At 41.5% G+C, this 20,004-nt stretch overlaps 1 protein-coding gene across 1 annotated transcript in view; it reads right to left on the bottom strand.

Annotated features, from left to right (window-relative positions):
* Positions 1-263: 263 nt before the first annotated feature.
* Positions 264-20,004, bottom strand: part of SRPK1 (SRSF protein kinase 1) — a 62,889-nt gene continuing 43,148 nt past the window's right edge. The window contains 4 exon segments of the mRNA XM_075555209.1: positions 264-1,537; positions 2,787-2,879; positions 6,545-6,614; positions 15,577-15,684. Of these exon segments, the coding sequence (XP_075411324.1) occupies positions 1,353-1,537; positions 2,787-2,879; positions 6,545-6,614; positions 15,577-15,684 (456 nt within the window). The 3' untranslated portion in view covers positions 264-1,352.

The raw sequence follows: 20,004 nt of genomic DNA, 5'->3' as shown, positions 1-20,004 counted from the left end.
CCCGAAATCCTGCCCCACTTTTGCTTGCCATGATGACCCAACAATTATGTAATGCCTGGACCAAGTCTAGGAGGGGACCATCCAAAAATAAGATACTCAAAGCTTTTTCCTCACTAAAAAAAAAAAAGCCTCAAGTACATCTCAATCATCTTCAAAATTGAGGTTAAAAACTTACATTATACAAGGAAATAGCAGCAGCAGAGAATGGCTAATCTTAAAAACCCACCAACCCCCATCACCCCACCCCCAAATCCCATCCCACCCCGTCCCCTTGGTTCTATTATCTTGGAGTTTCATCTAAGACCTCAAAAGCCTCTGAGATAACGAGAAAGCCAAAGCGAGAAGTGAACAGAAGTTGCTTCACAGCCAAAGTCTTGAACAAGATAAAGAAAGAGCCATCAACTAGGGCTGTTTGGAAGAGTCAAGAGCTGCGGGATCTTTTCTTCTTAGATGGGCAACCTCTGAAACCAGACCTCTGTTCCAGTCCTTCTGAATTCTTTCATCACAGGGTTACAAGGCCAATAAACTCAGGGGCAATGAGCAAAGTGCCAGCCAGGGATTAAAAAGTATAGAGCAGAAATCCAATTTAAGCAGCTGCTCTCAGGGCAAAGGCAGACCTTTCAGAACACTTGTGGTCTGAAGAAACTGCTACCCCATGCGTCTGTTTTGTTGCCATCACTCACGAGATAGAAGACCCAAAGAACATAGAATTACTAAGGGGTGAAAGGAGGCTGACAGTACTTTGATCAGTAATAAAAATGGGGCCCAGGCTTGGTGTTTATACAGCCCACCAAAGAATAGAGGTTAAAAGTCGCAGGGGAAAAATATGAGCATAGAGAACAACAGAAACCATCCAGGAAGACAATGCAGCCTGGATACAGCAAGTTTAATGCCTCTGCTGTACAGAAACTAATACCCACCCGCCACCCCCCTCATCCTTATGCTGGCAAGTAGATATGTACTAGAAAATTGACTCTTAGAGTCAGTGAAAAAAAAATGGGCTCATACTTCTTCATTGCTCTTTTTTTTTTTTTTAAAAAGGATGCTTATAATTTAAAGGATGTCCTAATGGAAAGGCAAAGGGTTCAGGGCGAGAGGCTGTTTCACATTTCAGTCCGTTCGTCTTTGGCAGAGCCCAACTAAGGCCAATTTCACCCAGGATGCCCAATGGCTGTGGAAGCTCCACAGGGTCAAGTAAGCAAACCCAAATGAACATGTTAGATTGAAAAAAGAAAAATCTAGAAACCCTTGAAGGAAGAGCTTCACCCTGAAATGGGAGGAGGGAAACCCTTGGCTGAGAGGGGAGGCGGGTCAGCGTGTGACCGGTCTCTGCTGCGGTGCTGAGCCAGGGCTCAGGAGCTGAGCCAGGGATGTCGGAGACACTCGGCAGCAGTGGCTCTCTTCTCAGGGATCAGCTCCAACATGGGCAGTAAGAAATCCGTGAAGCCAGCTGCCTCTTCCTGAGACCACTCATACTTCTCCACGAGAACCTCAAAAAGGCCCCAGGGTTTTAACTTTGTAATGTGTTTCAGGTCACCTGCAGGGACAACAACAAAAAAATAACTGACCAACATTGATAGGTGACAAGATCTTCATGCTGAAATCCAGGGACTAGCCCTAACCCACGCAGCCTAGAAGGGATCACATTCAATCATTGCCCACCCACAATGCAACTCTAATGCACTCTTCTAAAGAAATCATCTCCTACTTTCCCCTGAGGACCTAAAGAAATCAAGATTGTTGTTTTCTCCCCCAATCTGGGACTCTTCCCTCCCAGTGAAATTGAAAAGGCCTATCAGGAATTGGGTATTTTCTGCAGTGAATAATACTAAATGCTTATATGCTTAATAGGGTCTCCTATGGTGTTCAGAGACTCAGTGCTAATACTGAGTCAAATATGTTAAATGGAACAACAACAAAAAAACACCTCAGGCAGTTGTAAGATACAGCAGCATCATACTTTGGTTACTAAAGTAAATACTGATTGCGAGTTTTTTCATTTGACACGTGTTTGTAGTCTCCTCTGTGGGTAGGTCTTTACATTTTAGTTTCTAAAGTGTATTTGGAATGTATATATTATCAGTCAAAAAACGCAAGACCACCAAAAAAAACCCCCAAGGTTGAGTTTTATCTTTGTTTGTGTTTTCTACATTAATAAGAAATAACACACTCGAAGCTGAAAAAAAAAAAAAAAAAAGAAATAACACAAGCGATCACATTGAAAACAGTAAGTTCACTGGCATGCCCTATGTATTTTGGGGACAGTTAGGTGTCACCTGGGATAAAAAGATGAGTGAGATGTGGTGGTCCTTTGCCCTTGAAAATATGAAAATTTGACCTTTGTTAGAGGCAGTTCTTATACCAAATACCAGCAAAAATGTGCCCACTTCTCAGAAATGTCGGACTAATGCCAGCCAATACAGGGGTGCTTCAAAACTTCATAAAATAAATCCATTTTCCCATGAACTTGTTATAGCCCCTCATACTAATTTTAGTAGGATGTACACATCATTGTTATCTTGCCCATTAAGAGACAAGCAAACTAAGACACAGAGGTGGTAGTGAAGGTGATACAGCTAGTGGAGCAGCTGGGAGTTGAGCACAGCAGTCCGGCTCCGGCTAGCTATTGACCACACTGTTGCCCCCTGGGAAGGCAGACACAGCACAGCGTCCAGGTTAGGACTAGCTTTCTCCATATGCTGGAAACCTGTATCCAACTGTACTTACCTCTTCGTTTTAAAACATTTTCACGCCTGTAAGGTAAAGAACCAACACATATACTTTACCTTTTTTGGTGAAAAACTCCTTGGAATATTTTCCTGCCACAATGAGCTTGCGAGGCACCTTCCCCAGAAGTTCTATGATCAATGCAATGTGATCTGTACGATTCAAACATTTCAAGAGGGGAAAAAAGACATACATAACAAGAGTAACCACTGCAGATCTGCTCCTGGCAGAAAGCGTAGCAAGCACAGCTCTTTGCACAATGTCTCAGGCTCACTTTCAGCCCGACACGGGGCGAGGACGGTTCTAGCCATTTAGTGGGGAATCGAGAAAAGCAAGGACGCCGGGGCTTGTGTGCTAACTGGATATGAACCCGAGTGCACATGCTCTGCTTCCTGACGCGGTCTCTCTGGGCCAACAATACCACCTCTGACTCAAGAAGTTCTGTGACTACTTCCCACTGCGGGCAAAGTGTCTTGGAATTCTGCCTATTGGCCCTCTAATGTGTGCAATGTGGTCTAAAGTAGAAGGGTAAGAAAAACAGGACCAAGGACAAGCTGTTTAAAAGTAACTGCAAATAAAACCAAGGCTACTGGAGGGGAGACTGGGAAGGCCAAGAATTATTTCAGGTGGTTGGTCACGTCATAGGACCTGGAAAACCCCAGTCTGGATTTTGGAAGCTTATCTATATCTTGGTCTACTCTGTCAGTATAACCAGGTTCTTTATGTTTGCTAAGCAGGGTGCCACTATGCTTTAGGCACCCCAGAACTGTAATTTACAGTGTGCTACTCTGAGCTTGGAGCAGTAACATCATTGTCTTATGTAAGAATGTTCACAACAGCCAGAGCTAAGGTGACCAGATGTCCTGATTTTTAACAATTTTTCCAGCGTCCCGTGGTGTTTAAAAAAAAAATCCCGATTTTTTGGAAAGAATGCACGACAAGCTAGGGTGTACGGTTTCTGCTGTCCTGTGGCTATTTCGCCAGGATATGAGTTTTATCAATGGTGTCCGGCTTTATCAATGTTAAAATCTGGTCACCTTAGTCAAAGCACTCACACATTGGAATTTTCACAACGAAGCTGTAAAACGGGCCAAAGAGCACAGCCCCATTTTAAAGACGTGGAAAATGGAGTCCGAGGGAGAACAAATAAGCGGCTTATTCAAAGTTGTGGGAGAAAGGTGTGGCAACCTGCTTCTGCCATCTCACGAAAGAGGTATTGCCTCAGGCACCTTTCAGGGCAGTTCGACGTTGCTCTACTGTTATACACAGGGATCAAATCAATGACAACATGCTTTTTTGGTTTGCTTGAAGCCACAGGACTAAAAAAGAGCTATAACTCAAATGAAGGACCAAATTTTACAGTATCTAGCTCAAAGCTTTTGAAAAATTGAACATTTGGTTTTAAAAAGTAAGAATTAGCATAAACACCTCAAAGCATAGCTACTTGACTATCTGCCGGCCACTGGCTGTCTAAGTCATGCAGGGAGCTGTGAATGCCATGTGAGTAGGGGCTGTGTGCACTGTCAGATTGGCGTGCAGTCTGTCAGCCAGGGGGACAGCCTGGGACCACCCAGCACTCCTGCCCGTGTCACACTGCAGGGGAGAGAAACAGATTTTGAAGTGATGGCTCCTAGCTGGAAAAGACCTCAGTCAATTTTTTTAATCCTAAGAGTTACAGAATCATTAATAGTCAAAGGACTCACTTCAAAAACAAACTCTCAGTGCTGTGCTTTAGAGGGGAAAGGCACAGTAGAGGACCATCTACCTGGGAATTGGCAAAAGTCTCAGATCACACACTCCCTTCTCATTTAAAGGGCCAGTGGTGGAACTTTAGAAGGCCTGTACATTATGAAGTCATTCCAATTATTTGGGGTGGGGGGAAGCGGCAGCTTTGACTGAATATATTAATGGTTTAGTAACAAGCACCTAACTGCCAAGAAATGTCTGCCGATTTGAGGCAGAAATAGAAATAAATGTCTTTGTATGAATTGTCACTACCAACAATCAAAGGGAGAAAATCAATGAAGAGGTGAAATTGCGGTTTTGCTTACTGCAGGGCTTCCACGTGAAAAGTATCAGTTCTTTAACATTTTTCCTACACTGCCGAATTAGCTTTCCCTTGGAACTATTATTTGCCACCTTATCCGTCAGTTTTAGGCTCACACCTGACAGGCTAAATGATCAAGTATTGTGGCAGAGGTCAGGGCGGTGGGGAGTCACTGCAGAAGGCAAACCACGTGGGCCCAGCTCTCCTGAGACTTGCAACAACCTCGATACACTTTGCTGGGCAGGTCTGCTGCTCTCTGCCCTTGCAGGGCCACATGGAGTAGGGCCAGTACAGGGAGTCTGTTATCAGAGGAAAGAAATTGGATCTAAATTCAGAGTAATTCTTTCTTGTCCCCTTATTTGGTACATTTCATCCAAATGTCAACTGTCAGGAAGCACAAGGTCCTACCTAATGCAGTTCTAGTCACAACACACTAATATTTATTGGGGGGCGGGGAGAGATAAAACTAAAATAAAACCTTCCAAAACACAGATACATGGTGGGGTACCTTTAGTATTATAACCTATAGCCCCCAGATTTGTAATTTGGAAAAGACCAAGTAGAAAACATGGAAAATCAAGAGTGCACATGGGTGGCAATGACTGTCTTCTTACAAGGAGCTGGTGGGCCCAAACATGGCGAAACAGTAATTGACAGGTAGGCCTCTAGGTATGGCGATTAGTGCAGTATTTCCCAAACTGTTGTTTGTTAGGAATCTTAGCAGATGCTACTAACACTGCCTATTAATATCCCAGGGAACGGGTCTGGGAAAGGGAGAGTATTCTTGGTCCCATAGAAAACTGATTTCCCAAAGAATTGAAGAAAGCACAGAAAGAGAAAAAAAAACAAAACAACTTCCACAATGGTCTCTCTGCTAATGGTCTCTCAAAAATTCTCAATCCTGCCAACAAGATGCAAGCTGCCACGATTCGGTAGGAAAGCATTTCCTCAGTCACGTTTCCCTTCACACCAGAGCCCCAATATCTAATCATCTGAATGACAACCACCTGGCAGACACAGCTACTACCTGCCTCCATAGTCTCCCAGATGGATTAACTGATAGCTTGGGCTTTCCCAGCCCAAATCAATGATGCTTTGTTTTAGAATAGAATTCTAAATTTCTGTGTCGTTGAAAAGAAAAAAAAAAATCAATACTTTTAATTTTCAGATAGGGGAACAAAATCAATAAGGAATGATGTAAAATTATAAAGATAAATGGTCTCTGTATATTAAAATGAGTGGCTTACAAATATAGAGGCATAAGTGAACCAAAAGCTGAATGACCAAGGAAAATTCAAGCAGGGAAAAGAATCATTAATATCTATAAAAATGAAGATAACCAGATGTTGAAGAAGTTTTAGTTTAACCAATTTTGGATAATAGTTTTAGTTTTAACCAATTTTGGATAATAGATATAGCTGATAGAGCTCAAGAATCTCTTATGAAATATCTCACATACCTAAAATAGAATGTCGCTGATATGTCTATCTTTTCTGAGGTTTCTATATACCAGGTCTCTTTAAGTCAGAGTTGACTAACGTGCGACCACACGGAAGGTGCCGTGGGTTAGATGTTTGGGCCAGCAGTTTAAGCCCACCAGCTGCTCTCTGGAGATGAGGCTGTCTACTCCTGTCACAATTAGGTCTCGGAAACCCTCTGTGGGCTTCAGAATCCAGTCAGCAGTTGGTTTGGCACACTACAAAGACACTTCTTCTACACTAAAGCCCTCTGTGGGACTTCAACGCACAGATGTCCTGTTAAGGGACTCACCTTCATCTCGAGTGTACTCCTCTCCTGAGTGAGGTTCAAACAAATAGTCACCTGTAGCCAGTTCAAAGGCCTAAGGAAAAGAAGAGTAACACATGTAAGCATCAAAGAAAAGGCTAGAAAGCTTATTCTTGTTCGGATCATTAAGTAATTTCTTCTTAAGAAACAAACCTGCAAATAATAATCATTCTTTTAAAATGTCTAATATTATTTCAAAAGTCTTTCTTCCCGTAGCTAGTATCTTAGTAAACATGGAGAAAACAGCAAAAACTTTATCAATATGAACATGTAGGTTATTCAAGAGGCCCCACTGCTTCCATTCTCGGCCCCCCAGCCAAGTCAGCACTTAAGTCCTGAGTGGCCCTTCTTGGCTTAGAGAGGGGCACTTCAAGATAGTAAGGTGACTCTACTGTAGCAATCTGTTCATAGACGAGCAGATCTTGGCTAATCAGGTAGAAACATGGTGAGAAACAAAATTCTGACACCCCCCCTCCTCCAAACAAAAACCTTCAGAGATCTTTCTCCTTTAGAACTTTCTAGTATTTGGCAAACAGTACATTTATTCCTAACCTTTGCTGTGGAAAGTACTCCCTAGCTTCCCCAGATAGAGGGTTCCTACTCCCTGGCTCTGCAGAAAGCCAAACCTCACTGCCAATGGAGTGGAGCCAAGAGCCACTTCTACTCTTTTTGATCAGCAGGTTTCCATTCACTCATCAAGAAAAAGGTATGTCTCATACAATAAGACAGCCTCTTACAACCAGTCAATCAACCAACCCATTTTCAAGGAGGTCTTAAGAAGGGCTTGCCTTTGAAATAAATGCCATCCAGTAGGGAAAAAAAACGGCAAAAAACAGAGACAGTTATTTTCATTTTAAGAATGGGTTAGTAACCTTTCAGATGGGGCAACATGACTTTCTCAATTACATGTGAGCATTAAAAAAAAAGAAGAGTCGTTTAAAAGGGGTTCTTTTTGACACTGAAGTTTAGTTACAAGCATAGTGTTAGTACTGCGTCAGTTTTAAGTCATTGTTACTCCAAATAATCTGTGTGTGGGTCGATTCAGAGAGGACAGTTCTCAGTTCAGTCCTAGCTGTAGGTGTTGGTGACATACCAGCTGTTTTATGGCAGGACAGCCTTTCTGGAAACCAGGTTAAACAACTGATAGCAGGGTCACACACCAGGAGGCTCCTGTCCTGAGAGAGTCCAATTCCCACTCTCAACTACGAGGGATGTAATGGTTTGCTAGTCGTCCTGTTTTTGTTTCATCGGTTCATTACAAAACAGAACCACATTGATGGAGGAGTTGAGCAGCCCTAGAGCGTGGGTTAGGAACGCACGGGGCTGCTAATCACCACTAACTCCGCCACGTGAGAAGGATGAGGTCGAGTCTGTACCAATGGACAGCTTGGGAACCCTACGGAGCAGTTTTACTCTGTCCTATAGATTGCTACGACTTGGAATTGTCTTGAAGAAAATGGGTTGTTTTTGATTTAGCAGGCACTTGATCCACCTTGAATTATCCTGAGACTTAGTGCCACAGCAGCACAGAGACAAACTGTGATTCTCATTGATCGACTTTTGGTGATCTCTGACTGACAGGTATGTCACATCTCAACCATTCTCCAAAAACATGCTCAGCTCAAATTCACGATTTTGTGTCATGTCCCTTGTTCAATTTCAAAAAAAGAATGAACTGGAAGGTATATTTGGCATTCCTTTTAGCAAAGGGCTAAAATCTCATCCAGAAAAATCTCCTAAATTTCTAAATCTGCCTCCATTCCTGCGGGCCAGGGTGGCATCCTGCAGGAGAGGTCAGCCTTTCTAGACTTTGAAGCAGATCACTCCAACACTTGAGGCTTAAATTATTAATGCAGACCAATAGCTGGATAAAACGACAATTTGATTTTTTCCCCAAAACTTTCAAAATACCCCCAGAGATTTAAATAAGAAATCCATTAAGGAGTGCAATCAGTTCATCAGGAATTAACCGATCATTTGTTTTATGCAATATGGTTTAAAGTGGATTTGTTGGTATATCTGATTGAATACCATAATTAGCAAATGGAATTTTAAAACACACAAAACAGTAAAAATAATAAATACTAAATAATGATCTAAATAATAGGGTTGAAGAACTTGTTTCCTGTTATTTGGAAGACACTGTCACTTTACTGTCAAGTTTATATTTTTATAATTCAGGTACAAAGCAGAACAAAGCCTGCAACAATAAAAGATAAAACACTTAAGTGTACTGTATGCATCCTTATTTATTTTTAACTGTCTTTAAAATTGCCTGAGTAAAAGTGGCAGCAATTTTTTTTCTCCCTACAGAAAAGACTACCTGTTACTTTATCTCATCAAGTTTCTTTAAAACTCTATAAACTAGAGCCTTGCTCCAGAAGGGCGTATGCATTAAAAGCAGAGAACTGGTTGCGATCAATGGTTTGGTTCCTTATAGAAGTTTCTGTTTGCTAGCTGCATGCTTGAGTCCTTCCTAATTTATTTACTTAGATTGTGTGATGCTGCACCGACTTGTGAGCTGTGATGGAATTCCATTTTGCCACCCAGCTCTTGCAAGTTATTTCCGGTTCATCAATGTATGACTTCATGATACCTTCTGAGGTCATTTTTCTCTGAGGCAGCAGTGGTGAGAAAGTTATCAAAAGTTTGCGTGTTAAACAGGAATAATTCCTTTAAAAAAAAAAACTGAAGGTCTCTATCCACACCTGGCGGCACCTTTTAGTCAACTTCTCTTTTGGGTAGGTGTTGCACAATGAAGTCCCAGATGAAAATAAATGACTGAACAAAAAAAAATTTTTTTTTTGCATTCAGGAGATGGGAAAAGAGCATACAAATCTGGTATGAAGCACTATGGCCAGCATAAGATGAAATGTTTCCTAAAGACCTTAGGAAATTAAAAAATGGGGTGTGTATGTGTTAATCTCTTCTGAAACCACTAAGTTGATTTTTCAGAATCTGAAGGTCACGGTGTTGGTGAATTAAAAATTTCAAGCATAGAAATTAAATTGTCTAGATGTTGCTAAACCACTAAACTTTTTTACCTAGGTATTTCATTTTGCAGGAAAATAATTTTTTTAACACAAGTTAGTTACTAGTAGCTACAATTTTACAAATAAGTTTAACAGCCAAAAAAGAGACCCTAAAATGAGAGTTGAAAGTAGCGCCACTAAGTTAGGAAACATCCAGCCAGCCCAATGTCTTCCCACCTTTACAGATGAGGGAGGTGACTGCACTGAAAGGCAGATCAGATCCCAGCCTAGAACCCAGGGCCGGGCTTCCAAGTCCAAACTACAGCCTGCTCTACCTTGGTCAGGTCACACTAACAGACACAGGCAACACCTCACCACTACTGCCTCAGAGGAAAATGAACCTCAGAAGGTGGCGTGAATCGTGGCTAAACACACTAACGATCCAGAAATAACTTGTGAGAGCTGGGGGGCAAAATGGAATTCCCACACCACCTGAAGTCAGTGCAGCATTCAGAGGCAGCCTGGACAGGTGGTCAGAGGGCCAAGCACGGGGAGCACACGGGAAATGAGGCTTCGGCTTCATGGTTAGAACTGATTCTCTGGATAACATGTCACACCTGGCCGCTGGTGGAGACGTCAGGGGAAGTCATGATGCACCCTTCCTATGGAGGCCTGGGCTGCAGATGTGCTGAGTGTCTAACTTTAAGCACTTGATTTTGACCTTCCACCGAACATTAAAAAGCATTAAAGTTCTGGACATGCTATTTTAGAGAGAGAGAAAAAAGATGAATCAAATGTCTTGTGTTAACAATTTCTCGTAGAGGAAACTACAATTCCAGAGTAGGACTGGAGACTACAATAAAGTCTGTTTAAAAGATCGGGGGTAGGGTGAGGAATTCGTTTTTCACAATAAGGAACTCTTTCTTAAAACCACATGAAGAGCATTTACTGTTACTGGGTGAACTGCCTCATGTCTTATTGGAAATATTAAAATTTTTTCATTGCTCAAATCACAAAAATAGATGGTATGTTTAAAATACTCATTTCAACCCAGAAACAAGTTCTGTTCAAATTTCAAATAAAAGTCTACTGGATATCATGATGTGACATCATTAAGTAGATACTGACCTGCTAATAACCAACCACAGGAAGATGATGCAAATAAGCAGATATCTTCTCATTCCAGAAACTGAAACAAAGTTACAACAGAGAGAAAACCAACCAGGCCAAACACATGGCCTTTGAGTCTATTCCCATTGATAGCAACCCAATAGAATAAGATGGAATTGTCCCTGTGGGTTTCTGAAACTGTACCTCTTTATGGGTGTAGAAAGCCTATTTCCCACAGAAAAGCCAATGCCACCGTACGTACAAAGCCCACAGGAGAAAGGGATGGTTTGGAAATTGCAAACTACAATGGAAAAGAAGTACAATCCCTACTTCATTTGCCCCCAGTGCTCCCCACTCAAGTTTGCTCCCAGTCATACCACACAAGGAAACAGATCTGCAATCACTATGCCGGAGCCCAGCACCACAGCCACTGATACAGCTCAAGGTCTTCCTCTGTATACTAACCTTCCAACGCCACAAGTCAAAATGTCTTTGTCCAGGGACTAGTCTCTCCTGATAAATAACCAAAGTACACAAGATACAGTTTCTCCTCCTGGCTCCTTAGGAGCAGTCCAACTACACTTCCTCCAAGGCAGATTCACTTATTCTTCAGGCAATTCATGCTCCTTTAATATTCTTTGCCAGCACTCTATTACAAATATCCTCGGGTCTTCTCTTGTTTTCCTTATTCATGGCACACACTTTCAAATACATGTGGTCACTGACAAGGTCATGGAGCTTGGGCACCTCTGCTTTGTACCTGACTTTCCTAAGTATAGACTTGAGTGACATTGTTATGCCTCAGGGCACATCTTTGCTCTTTAACACCTTCAAGAGGTCTTGTGTGCAGTAGCCCTGCTCAATGTAATACTTTGGATTTGTTGATTGCTGTTTCCATGAGCACTGGCTGTGGATCCAAGTAAAATTAAGTCCTTGACAAATTCAAACTTTTCTGTTCATATTGGTCCAGTTATGAAAATTTCTGTTTTCCTTTGACTAAGTTCAAATCCATACTGAAGGCTGCAGTGTTTTGTATTTCAGTTAAATGCTTCAAGTCCTCTTGACTTTCAGTAAACAAGACTGTGTCGCCTGCATGTTGCAGACTGTTAATGAGCCAATCCGGCTGCAGGGTTCTTCAGATAGTCCATCTTCCCAGATTATTTGTTCAGCACACAGACTGATTAAGAATGATTACAAGATACAACCCGGATGCACACTTTTCCTGATTTCACACCATGCAGCACTCCCGTGCTGTAGGGTTCTTCTCACTGCTGTCTAGTGGATTCCACCTTAGTGACGCCCTGTAGGATGGAATAGAACACCTCTGTGCCAAGACTGCAGAGCTCTCTACTGAAGCAGAAAACACAGTCTTTCTCCCAAAGAGCCAAGCTGCTGGTGGCTTGGAACTGCCAACCATGAGGATTGCAAGCCAAAGTGTAACCACTCACTACATCACTGGGGCTTCTAACAAAGAGATTACTTACATTCCTAATACCAAGTGGTATGTTTAAATGAGGAAGTATAAAGTTAGAGCTTCAGTTATTCATCTAATTTCTTGCTTTCACTGGCAATTGAAACATATATAAAATATTCTCACATACAGCTTGTGAATCAACATATGATGCATAACCTAAAACAGAGACGGGCTGTTTTGTCCATCAGAATCTGCAGCACTTTAGTTGATGTTAGTTTCAAGCCCTCAGAACAACAGTTTGTTATCGACTGGGTTACACTAGAGGTCTTATAATCAACCAGCTACAATTTTATCATCCTTGGGAAGCAAGCCTTTCCAAACCCCATTGCTGTAAAGGGGATTCTGACTCATAGTGACTCTCTGGGATAGAAGAGAACTGCCCCATAGGGTTTCCAAGGCTGGAAATCTTTACAGAAGCAGATATCAACATCTTTCTCCGGAGCAGCGATTAGTGGATTTGAACTGCTGGCCTTCTGACTGGTAGCTGAATGCTTTAATCACTGTACTACTGGGCCTTCAGGCATGTCATCACCCCTAGCCAACATTTACTTCTCTCAATTTCTCTCTAGTTCTTTTCCTGCTTATATAGCACAGGCAGCAAATGTCCAGTTCTCCTTTACCTTCAATTACACCTGGGAAATTCAGCCATTGTATTATAACCATTTAGACAATCGTCTTTCCATCCCCCCTCACAGACGGGTCACAGGAAGAGACGAGCCAGTCAGGGCGCAGTATAGCACCAATGAAACATGTAACTTTCCTCCAGGTACTTTAATGCTCCCCCACCCCACTCTCATGACCCCAAATCGACCTGACAAATCCAGACCAGAGAATGTACACTGGTATAGACACGAGCTCACAACACAGGGAATCCAGGACAGATAGACCTCTCAGGACCAATAATGAGAGTAGCGATACCAGGAGGGGAAGGTGGGGGGAGAAAGGGGGAACCAATCACAAAGCTCTACATATAACCCACTCCCAGGAGGACAGACCACAGAAGAGTAGGTGAAGGGAGATAGCAGTCAGTGTAAGACATGAAAAAAATTTTTTTACATAAATTATTAAGAATTCATGAGGGAGGGAGGGGGGAAAATGAGCTGATACCAAGGGCTCAAGTAGAAAGAAAATGTTTTGAAAAGGATGATGGCAACAAATGTACAAAGGTGCTTGACACAATGGATGGATGTGTGGATTGAGATAAGAGCTGCAAGAGCCCCCAATAAAATAATTTTTAAAAATAAAAAGGGGAAAAAAAGAATATGCATCTTTCAAGTATCTCTGTAGCATGGAAAATTACAGCTATTTAAATTTTGATTGTGGATTTAGGGTATTTTATTAGCCTTAAAAATTCCAGACAGAGAAAACAAGTTAATGGATCCTTTATTCTATTCTTTCTTGGTTCTATTTCCCAAGGATTCATTTCCTTGCTAAAAATGCCCCAAGAATGAAATTACACTCTCTAGTTTCTCCCTATAAATACTGAATCTCTGGGGTGGACAGGGATATGCAATTATCCAATGTCCTAAGCATGTGTCGTCACTATCACAGAACCGCCTACAAATAAATGCCAGTGTTCTCATACTACTCTGAATTTGAATAACAAGAAAAAGAGGCAAAGAACAGCTCTAGGAATGCCCATACCTCCAAGGCGGAAAGTGTCAAGAAAGGAAGACAGGTGAGGATGTAACTATTTCCTCTCTGGGCGGGGCATGGTCAAAGGCCAGGGAGGAAGATAACCTCACCCTAGCAGTTATGGACCTACATGTTGCAGAATCTTAGAGCAGCTATTCCTTATTAGTTCCTACTCTTCTTCCCAAATATATAACTTCTCTCTTTAAATTTGCTCTTCGAACTTTGTAGCCCTAAATTCTTAAGCTCTAATGGGGTAGGCAATCTCTCAACTTCTCTCTTTACCTCTCGGAAAGGTTCCCCATCATTCCATCAATTAATTGCTTAGGATGCAAGATGATTCATCCCTTTGGGCACTTCTGATATTCCAGGATTTATTTTTAACTTTCTGAGTATGGCCAAAATTAAAGCAACATTTTCTGTGTCTATTAGCAAAAATGAGAGAAACTTGTTTGGAGAAAATGGTGCTCAAGTTTTCATGACATTATCTCATGCCAGATAATTACTTTTCAACCCTTGGTCAGGAAAATTCCCAAAGATGAGCTCGTCCAGAAACAGGGTGAAACCTCTACTTTCTGTCCTATTTCTTAAGCCTGGTATTGGGCATATCATGGTAAATAGCAAGTAGAACCACTGCCCTCAAGCAAAATAGAAATGTGGAATAAGCAGGGGGAAAAAAAAGAAAAAAGACAAAGATACTAATGTCCTCACAAGCAATTAATCCACTAGTAGGAATCATTCAACATTAAAAAAAATTTAATTCTATGAACTAGCTTTTTTTATACCTGGTGGCATCATTAGGTGATTTCTTCTAATAAATCAACTATAATCAAATCACTCAAAACGTAAGTTTAAAAGTGTGGCAAGAAGTTAACTTCCCTGTTTATTCCAATGTTCTTTCATCTTGTGCACATGATACCCAACCCCACTCTACTTGACACCTTTGTTTGGGGCTGCCAGTCTGTCTGTAGTTTTCTCTGAGAAAACCAACAGAAACAGATTCTCAGATGGGTAACAGGTATACATAAGTGCCAACTCTCTGATAAATCTGATGTGAATAGTAAACATTCATTACAATAAGCTCCTGAGTTCAATATGCTCCTGGGTCTAGCATTTGGTGGCCCACAAATAGATCTTAAGCCCCCACTGAAAATGTACCTGTCAGTGAACCAGATACTTAGCTATGCATAGCAGACATGCTTCCTGCCTGAATGGAGCTTATGATCTATAAGAAGAGAAGTAGGGAAGCAAACATTATTAGAAACTGTGATAAAACATCTTGAAGAATGTATACTTCATTTCAGGAAACAATATAACATGTTCCAATATGAGGCTATTTGTGGAAAATTTTTATCAAGTAAATCTGATCACTCAAGTAGTTGCTTGCCAGAGACAATGTAACAACTTAGGAATCTGGGTTTCACATCTCAGGAGTTGCAAAGATACCCGTGAAATTACTGAGCTGTACAGAAAGAAGCAGTTTCCCGGAATTTCTATAGCCTAAAAACAGATGCATGCCGAAAGATAGGCAGACTCATAACCTCCTAATCAAAACCAACACCATCTTAGAAGTTTTTTACTTTCTTCCCTAAAAATCCATTGTAAGAAACATTCAGTTCCTTCACCCAACAGGAACTTAGAAGGAACAGACTGAACTCAGATGTTTAGGATAAGCACTTGGAACCACATCTCTCCAGACATTGGATTTTAAGTGCCAATGATAAGTCACCAGATTCCTTTTTTGCTTGTTAATTTGAAGGTCTACTGGAACTAGCAAATAGAGTAAGGAATGTAACTTCCAAGAGAAGGCCAAAGGCAAAAAGCATTACCATGCATGCAGTGCTCCAAATGTCAGCGGGTGTATTATAGCCAGATCCTATCAGAACTTCCAAGGAGCGATACTGCCTTGTTTGAATATCTTCAGTGAAATGCTTGTGCTGAGTAAATGGAGAAAGAAACATCATTTTAAAATTCATTTATTCTTAAATGTAGTAAGTTAGGATTGTTTAGTAATAATGTTTCCCTCCCAAATCAAAGTTTCTACTTAGCAGATCCTATGCAGAATTTTGATGCAATTAGTTCAGAACAGCAATTTGCTTTATAGTCTATTCCAAATTATTTTTGCAAACAGATTAGTCTACATTTTAATATAGATACACAGATTTATGGAATGACAATAATTTTTTAAGAAAACTATTTTCCCCCAAACAAAAATTAAGCTGCTTATTTATCTATTAATAAATTACATTACAACAAATAAAATAACACCAATTTTACTTTAAACTGCTCCTTGCTCTGTGCTCATTAGAAGGATATAAATGATATAGACTTCAAGTCTATACACCACCTTGTCTTTATTCTCTCTTGTTCATCTCATTACCTTCAAAAATAGCACGCCTGACAGCCTTGAGATGCTCACCTTCCTGGCACAATCGCTGAAGACAACGGGTGCACAACAAGCAAACGTGAAGAAAGCTGATGGTGCCCGGCTACCAAAAGATAGAGCATCTGAGGTCTTAAAAGCCTGAAGATAAACAGGCAGTCATCTAGCTGAGAAACAAAACCCACATGGAAGAACCACACCAGCTTGTGCAACCACAAGGCGTCGAAGAGAACAGACAGAGGCATCAAAGAGCAAAAAAAAAAAAAAAAATCATAGCATTGTGAATGAAGGGGAGTGCGGAGTGGGGACCCAAGACCGATCTGTGGGAAATTGGTCATCCCCTTGCAGAAGGGCTGCGGGGAGGAGATGGGCCAGTCACGGTGCAGTGTAGCAACGATGAAACATACAATTTTCCTCTGGTTCTTGAATTCTTCCCCTTCCCCCAACTATCATGATCCCAATTCTACCTTCTAAATCCGGCTGGACCGGAGGATGTACACTAGTATAGATAGGAACTGGAAACAGGGGATCCAGGACAGATGAACCCCCTCAGGACTAGTGGTGAGAGTGGCGATACCAGGAGGGTGGAGGGAAGGTGAAGGAGAAAGGGGGGACAGATTACAAGAATCTACATATAACCTCCTCCCTGGGGAATGGACAGTGAAGAAGTGGGTGAAGGGAGACGTTGGATGGTGTAAGATATGACAAAATAATAATTTATAAATTTATTAAGGGTTCATGGGGGAGGGGGGACCAAGGAGGAAAGGGGGTGGGTGGGAGAGGAGCTGACACCAAGGGCTCAAGTAGAAAGCAAATATTTCCATGACTCCTTCAGAGCTGCTGGTGTGTTTGAACTACCAACCCCGTGGGTCACAGCCCAATGTGTAACCACTACACCACCAGGGCTCCAAATGTTTTGAGAATAATGGCAACATATGTACAAATGTTCTTGACACAAGGGATGGATGTATGGCTTGTGATAAGAGTTGTACGGGCCCCCAATAAAATGATTATAAAATAGAAGAGCTAGTCTCAGAAACCTACAGGAGCAGTTCTACCCTGTCTTATAGGGTCACTATGAGTTGGCATTGACTCAACGGCACTAAGTTTACCTGAACTTTAGTTGGGCAAACTAATAGCATTAGCAAAGTAATTATTCTGATAATATAGATCCCCAAATTAAATCTTTGTATTTATCCTGGTTGGGGTCCTTAGCACAAAATCTACTCAGGTATCGATTTTGGTCTTTCCTCTCCTGACACTCCAAACATGTATGACAAAACTTTTCATTATGTCCCTCTATCCATTACATTCTAAATCCTTCTTCTTGATGTTTCAGTATGGATAGCTTCTTCTGATCTATCTTCCAGTTTCTGAACCCTCTCTTGGGTTATGTCTAGTGCCAGATACAACCCATAAGAGGGGGCTTCAAATGGAATTAAAGGGTAATGGAGTTTTCCATGAACTTTTTGAAGCCCCCTTGTATATGAGATTCTTAATTTCATTTACTGTGGTAGTTACATAATTTCATGTCAATGTGCTAAATAGGTCCAGCGGTAGAGTCTAGACTGTCAATCAGGTCACAGCCTGATGATGCCTTCCTTGTAGACAAGACCCTCTCATGAGGATTCTGGGAATTTCCTTTCTTTCTCCTTGGAAGCAGGCCACACACTCTCTGCTTTACCTTCCTGTGAAAGAGACACTCAGAGAGCTGGAGAATCACATGGAGACTCTCGCCAATGCTAAGATTTTTCCACTGCCACTAGATCAACGAGACTTTCCACCCACCAGCCTGTGATCTTCCTGAATTCGCCTTCATTTTCAGTGGTTATGAGAGTCTGAAGAGGAATTTATAGACTAGTATCAGACATATGGGCTAAAATTAGACTTATGGACTCGATCTAGAGTAAGCTGTGTTTTCTTGATATACAATTACTCTTTGATATAAAGCTTTCTCCTACATATGAAAACAAACAAACAAAATCAGAATGCCTGAGCCTAATCAAGCTCCATGATCTATACCAATCGATAGGATGTTTCGGGGGAACATGTTAGGCATTTTGGAAATGCGATCAGAGAAACAGATTTCTTTAGCAAATAAACTTTATGGGGGCGAAGGAGTTGGATAAAGGTGTACAATATTTCTATAGTAATAACAGTTTAGAGACATGGTATAATTTACATTCATGAGTTAAATTTGAATCTTGCTTCAGGCAACCAAAAGTAAAAGAATTCTTGTGAGTTAGGGAGCTGACTGACTATTTTATATTGGAGAACTGTCAACTTTTTCAGGTGTGAGAATGGTGTTATGGGTGAAGGTGCATTAAGTGATAAGTAGTACAATGAAAATGAAGCAAACAAAAGGCTATTCAGGACATATGTCATAATTTATGTTCAGGTCAGCTGAGGACTACATTAGGGTTCTAATGAAAGAAGCAGAAATTGACCGGCGGATGAGAAGCCATTAAAGCTGGAAAGGTTGGAGCGCGGCTGAAGGGGAGCAGGTAAGTCCTACTGTCCAAGAGAAAGAAAGAAAACCTGAAATTAGAGGACTGAGGACATGTAGGGACAATACAACCATGCTATCTACTAGTGAGATGAAGCTATTATTATGGGGAATAAAAAAGACAGCAAAAGAAATGGCCAGCGTTTTAAATCAAAATCTATATAACTCAAAGTATGTGTGTGCACAGCTGGTAAAATAAGACATTCAATTGAGAGAGAGAGAAAATGCTATATGATAATCACCGAACACTCTTATTACTGAATGCCAGAGGCTGCTGTGCTAGAGGCAAGTGAGATACGAGGCCTGGCCAGGATCCAGCAGGCAGGGCACGTGTGTCATGTTCACTCCTAGGTCCCTGTGCTCAGGGCCCAGCAGCACCAATGTATTTGCTGAACATGTGGATGTAAAAACACAAGTCTTTTTAGTGTTTGAAAGACATAAATATAATAAAACCCAACAAAAACCACCGTCACAGAGATTCTGTCTGGCGGGCAGCATTACCCCAGCAAGAGTCCCAGCCTTTACAGCAGCAGAAAGTCTCGTCCTTCTCCCTTGAACAAGCTGGTGGTCTTGCACTGCTGACCTCGCGGTTAGCAGCCCAGCACAGGACCAGGGCTCTTATAGAAGGGAGAGTAGTAGAGGCAACGAGGACTTCACCAAGAAACAACATTGTTCCAAATGTGTAAGGACGCATGGAGAAAGGTGTCCCAGATACAAAGACACACATTATGAAACATGATGTGAGCAGAAACCCAATAGCATTTACAGAAAGCTATTTAGTAATGAACCAATATCCACGTGTACCTCTAAAGCGTACTGACTTAAATACTCTTTGAGCACCGACCACGTGCCACACCTCCCTACACATACTGTATTTATGTATAGAGCAGTGGCCATAAGAAGCCTTGGGGTGATGAAGCCTGTATTCTAGAGAGGTGGATATTAAGGAAGTAAATACACCGTATCAAATTGTGTTAAATGCTATGAAGATTGTTTTTCTTTCCTAACACAGAGGTGAGTAGGAGAAATTACAAGAACACATGTAATGAAGGTGTAGGGGTGTGTGTGAACCATATCCTGAGACCCACAAGAACTGTCTGATGCCTGGCTATCACCACAAGCATTCTGAGCACAGGACGACAACAGACAGTCCTGGGCAAAGTGAGAGAAAATTGTGAAACAAAAGTCATAATCATTAAAAAAAAAAAAAGACCAGAATTACTGGTCTGTTCAGACACGAGTGGAACCCCTGGGATTACCACCGTTACACACCTGTCAAGCCTAGAACGGAACCCACTCCTAGGGGTCACCTTTCAGCCAAACAGAGAGGCCTATAAGACAGAAAGAGCCCACTGCCGCCCAGTCAAT

Source organism: Tenrec ecaudatus, chromosome 7, assembly GCF_050624435.1.
Source record: "Tenrec ecaudatus isolate mTenEca1 chromosome 7, mTenEca1.hap1, whole genome shotgun sequence".
NCBI lineage: Eukaryota > Metazoa > Chordata > Mammalia > Afrosoricida > Tenrecidae > Tenrec > Tenrec ecaudatus.
Note: the sequence above shows the minus strand (reverse complement) of the source record. Positions and strands in the feature narration are given on the sequence as shown.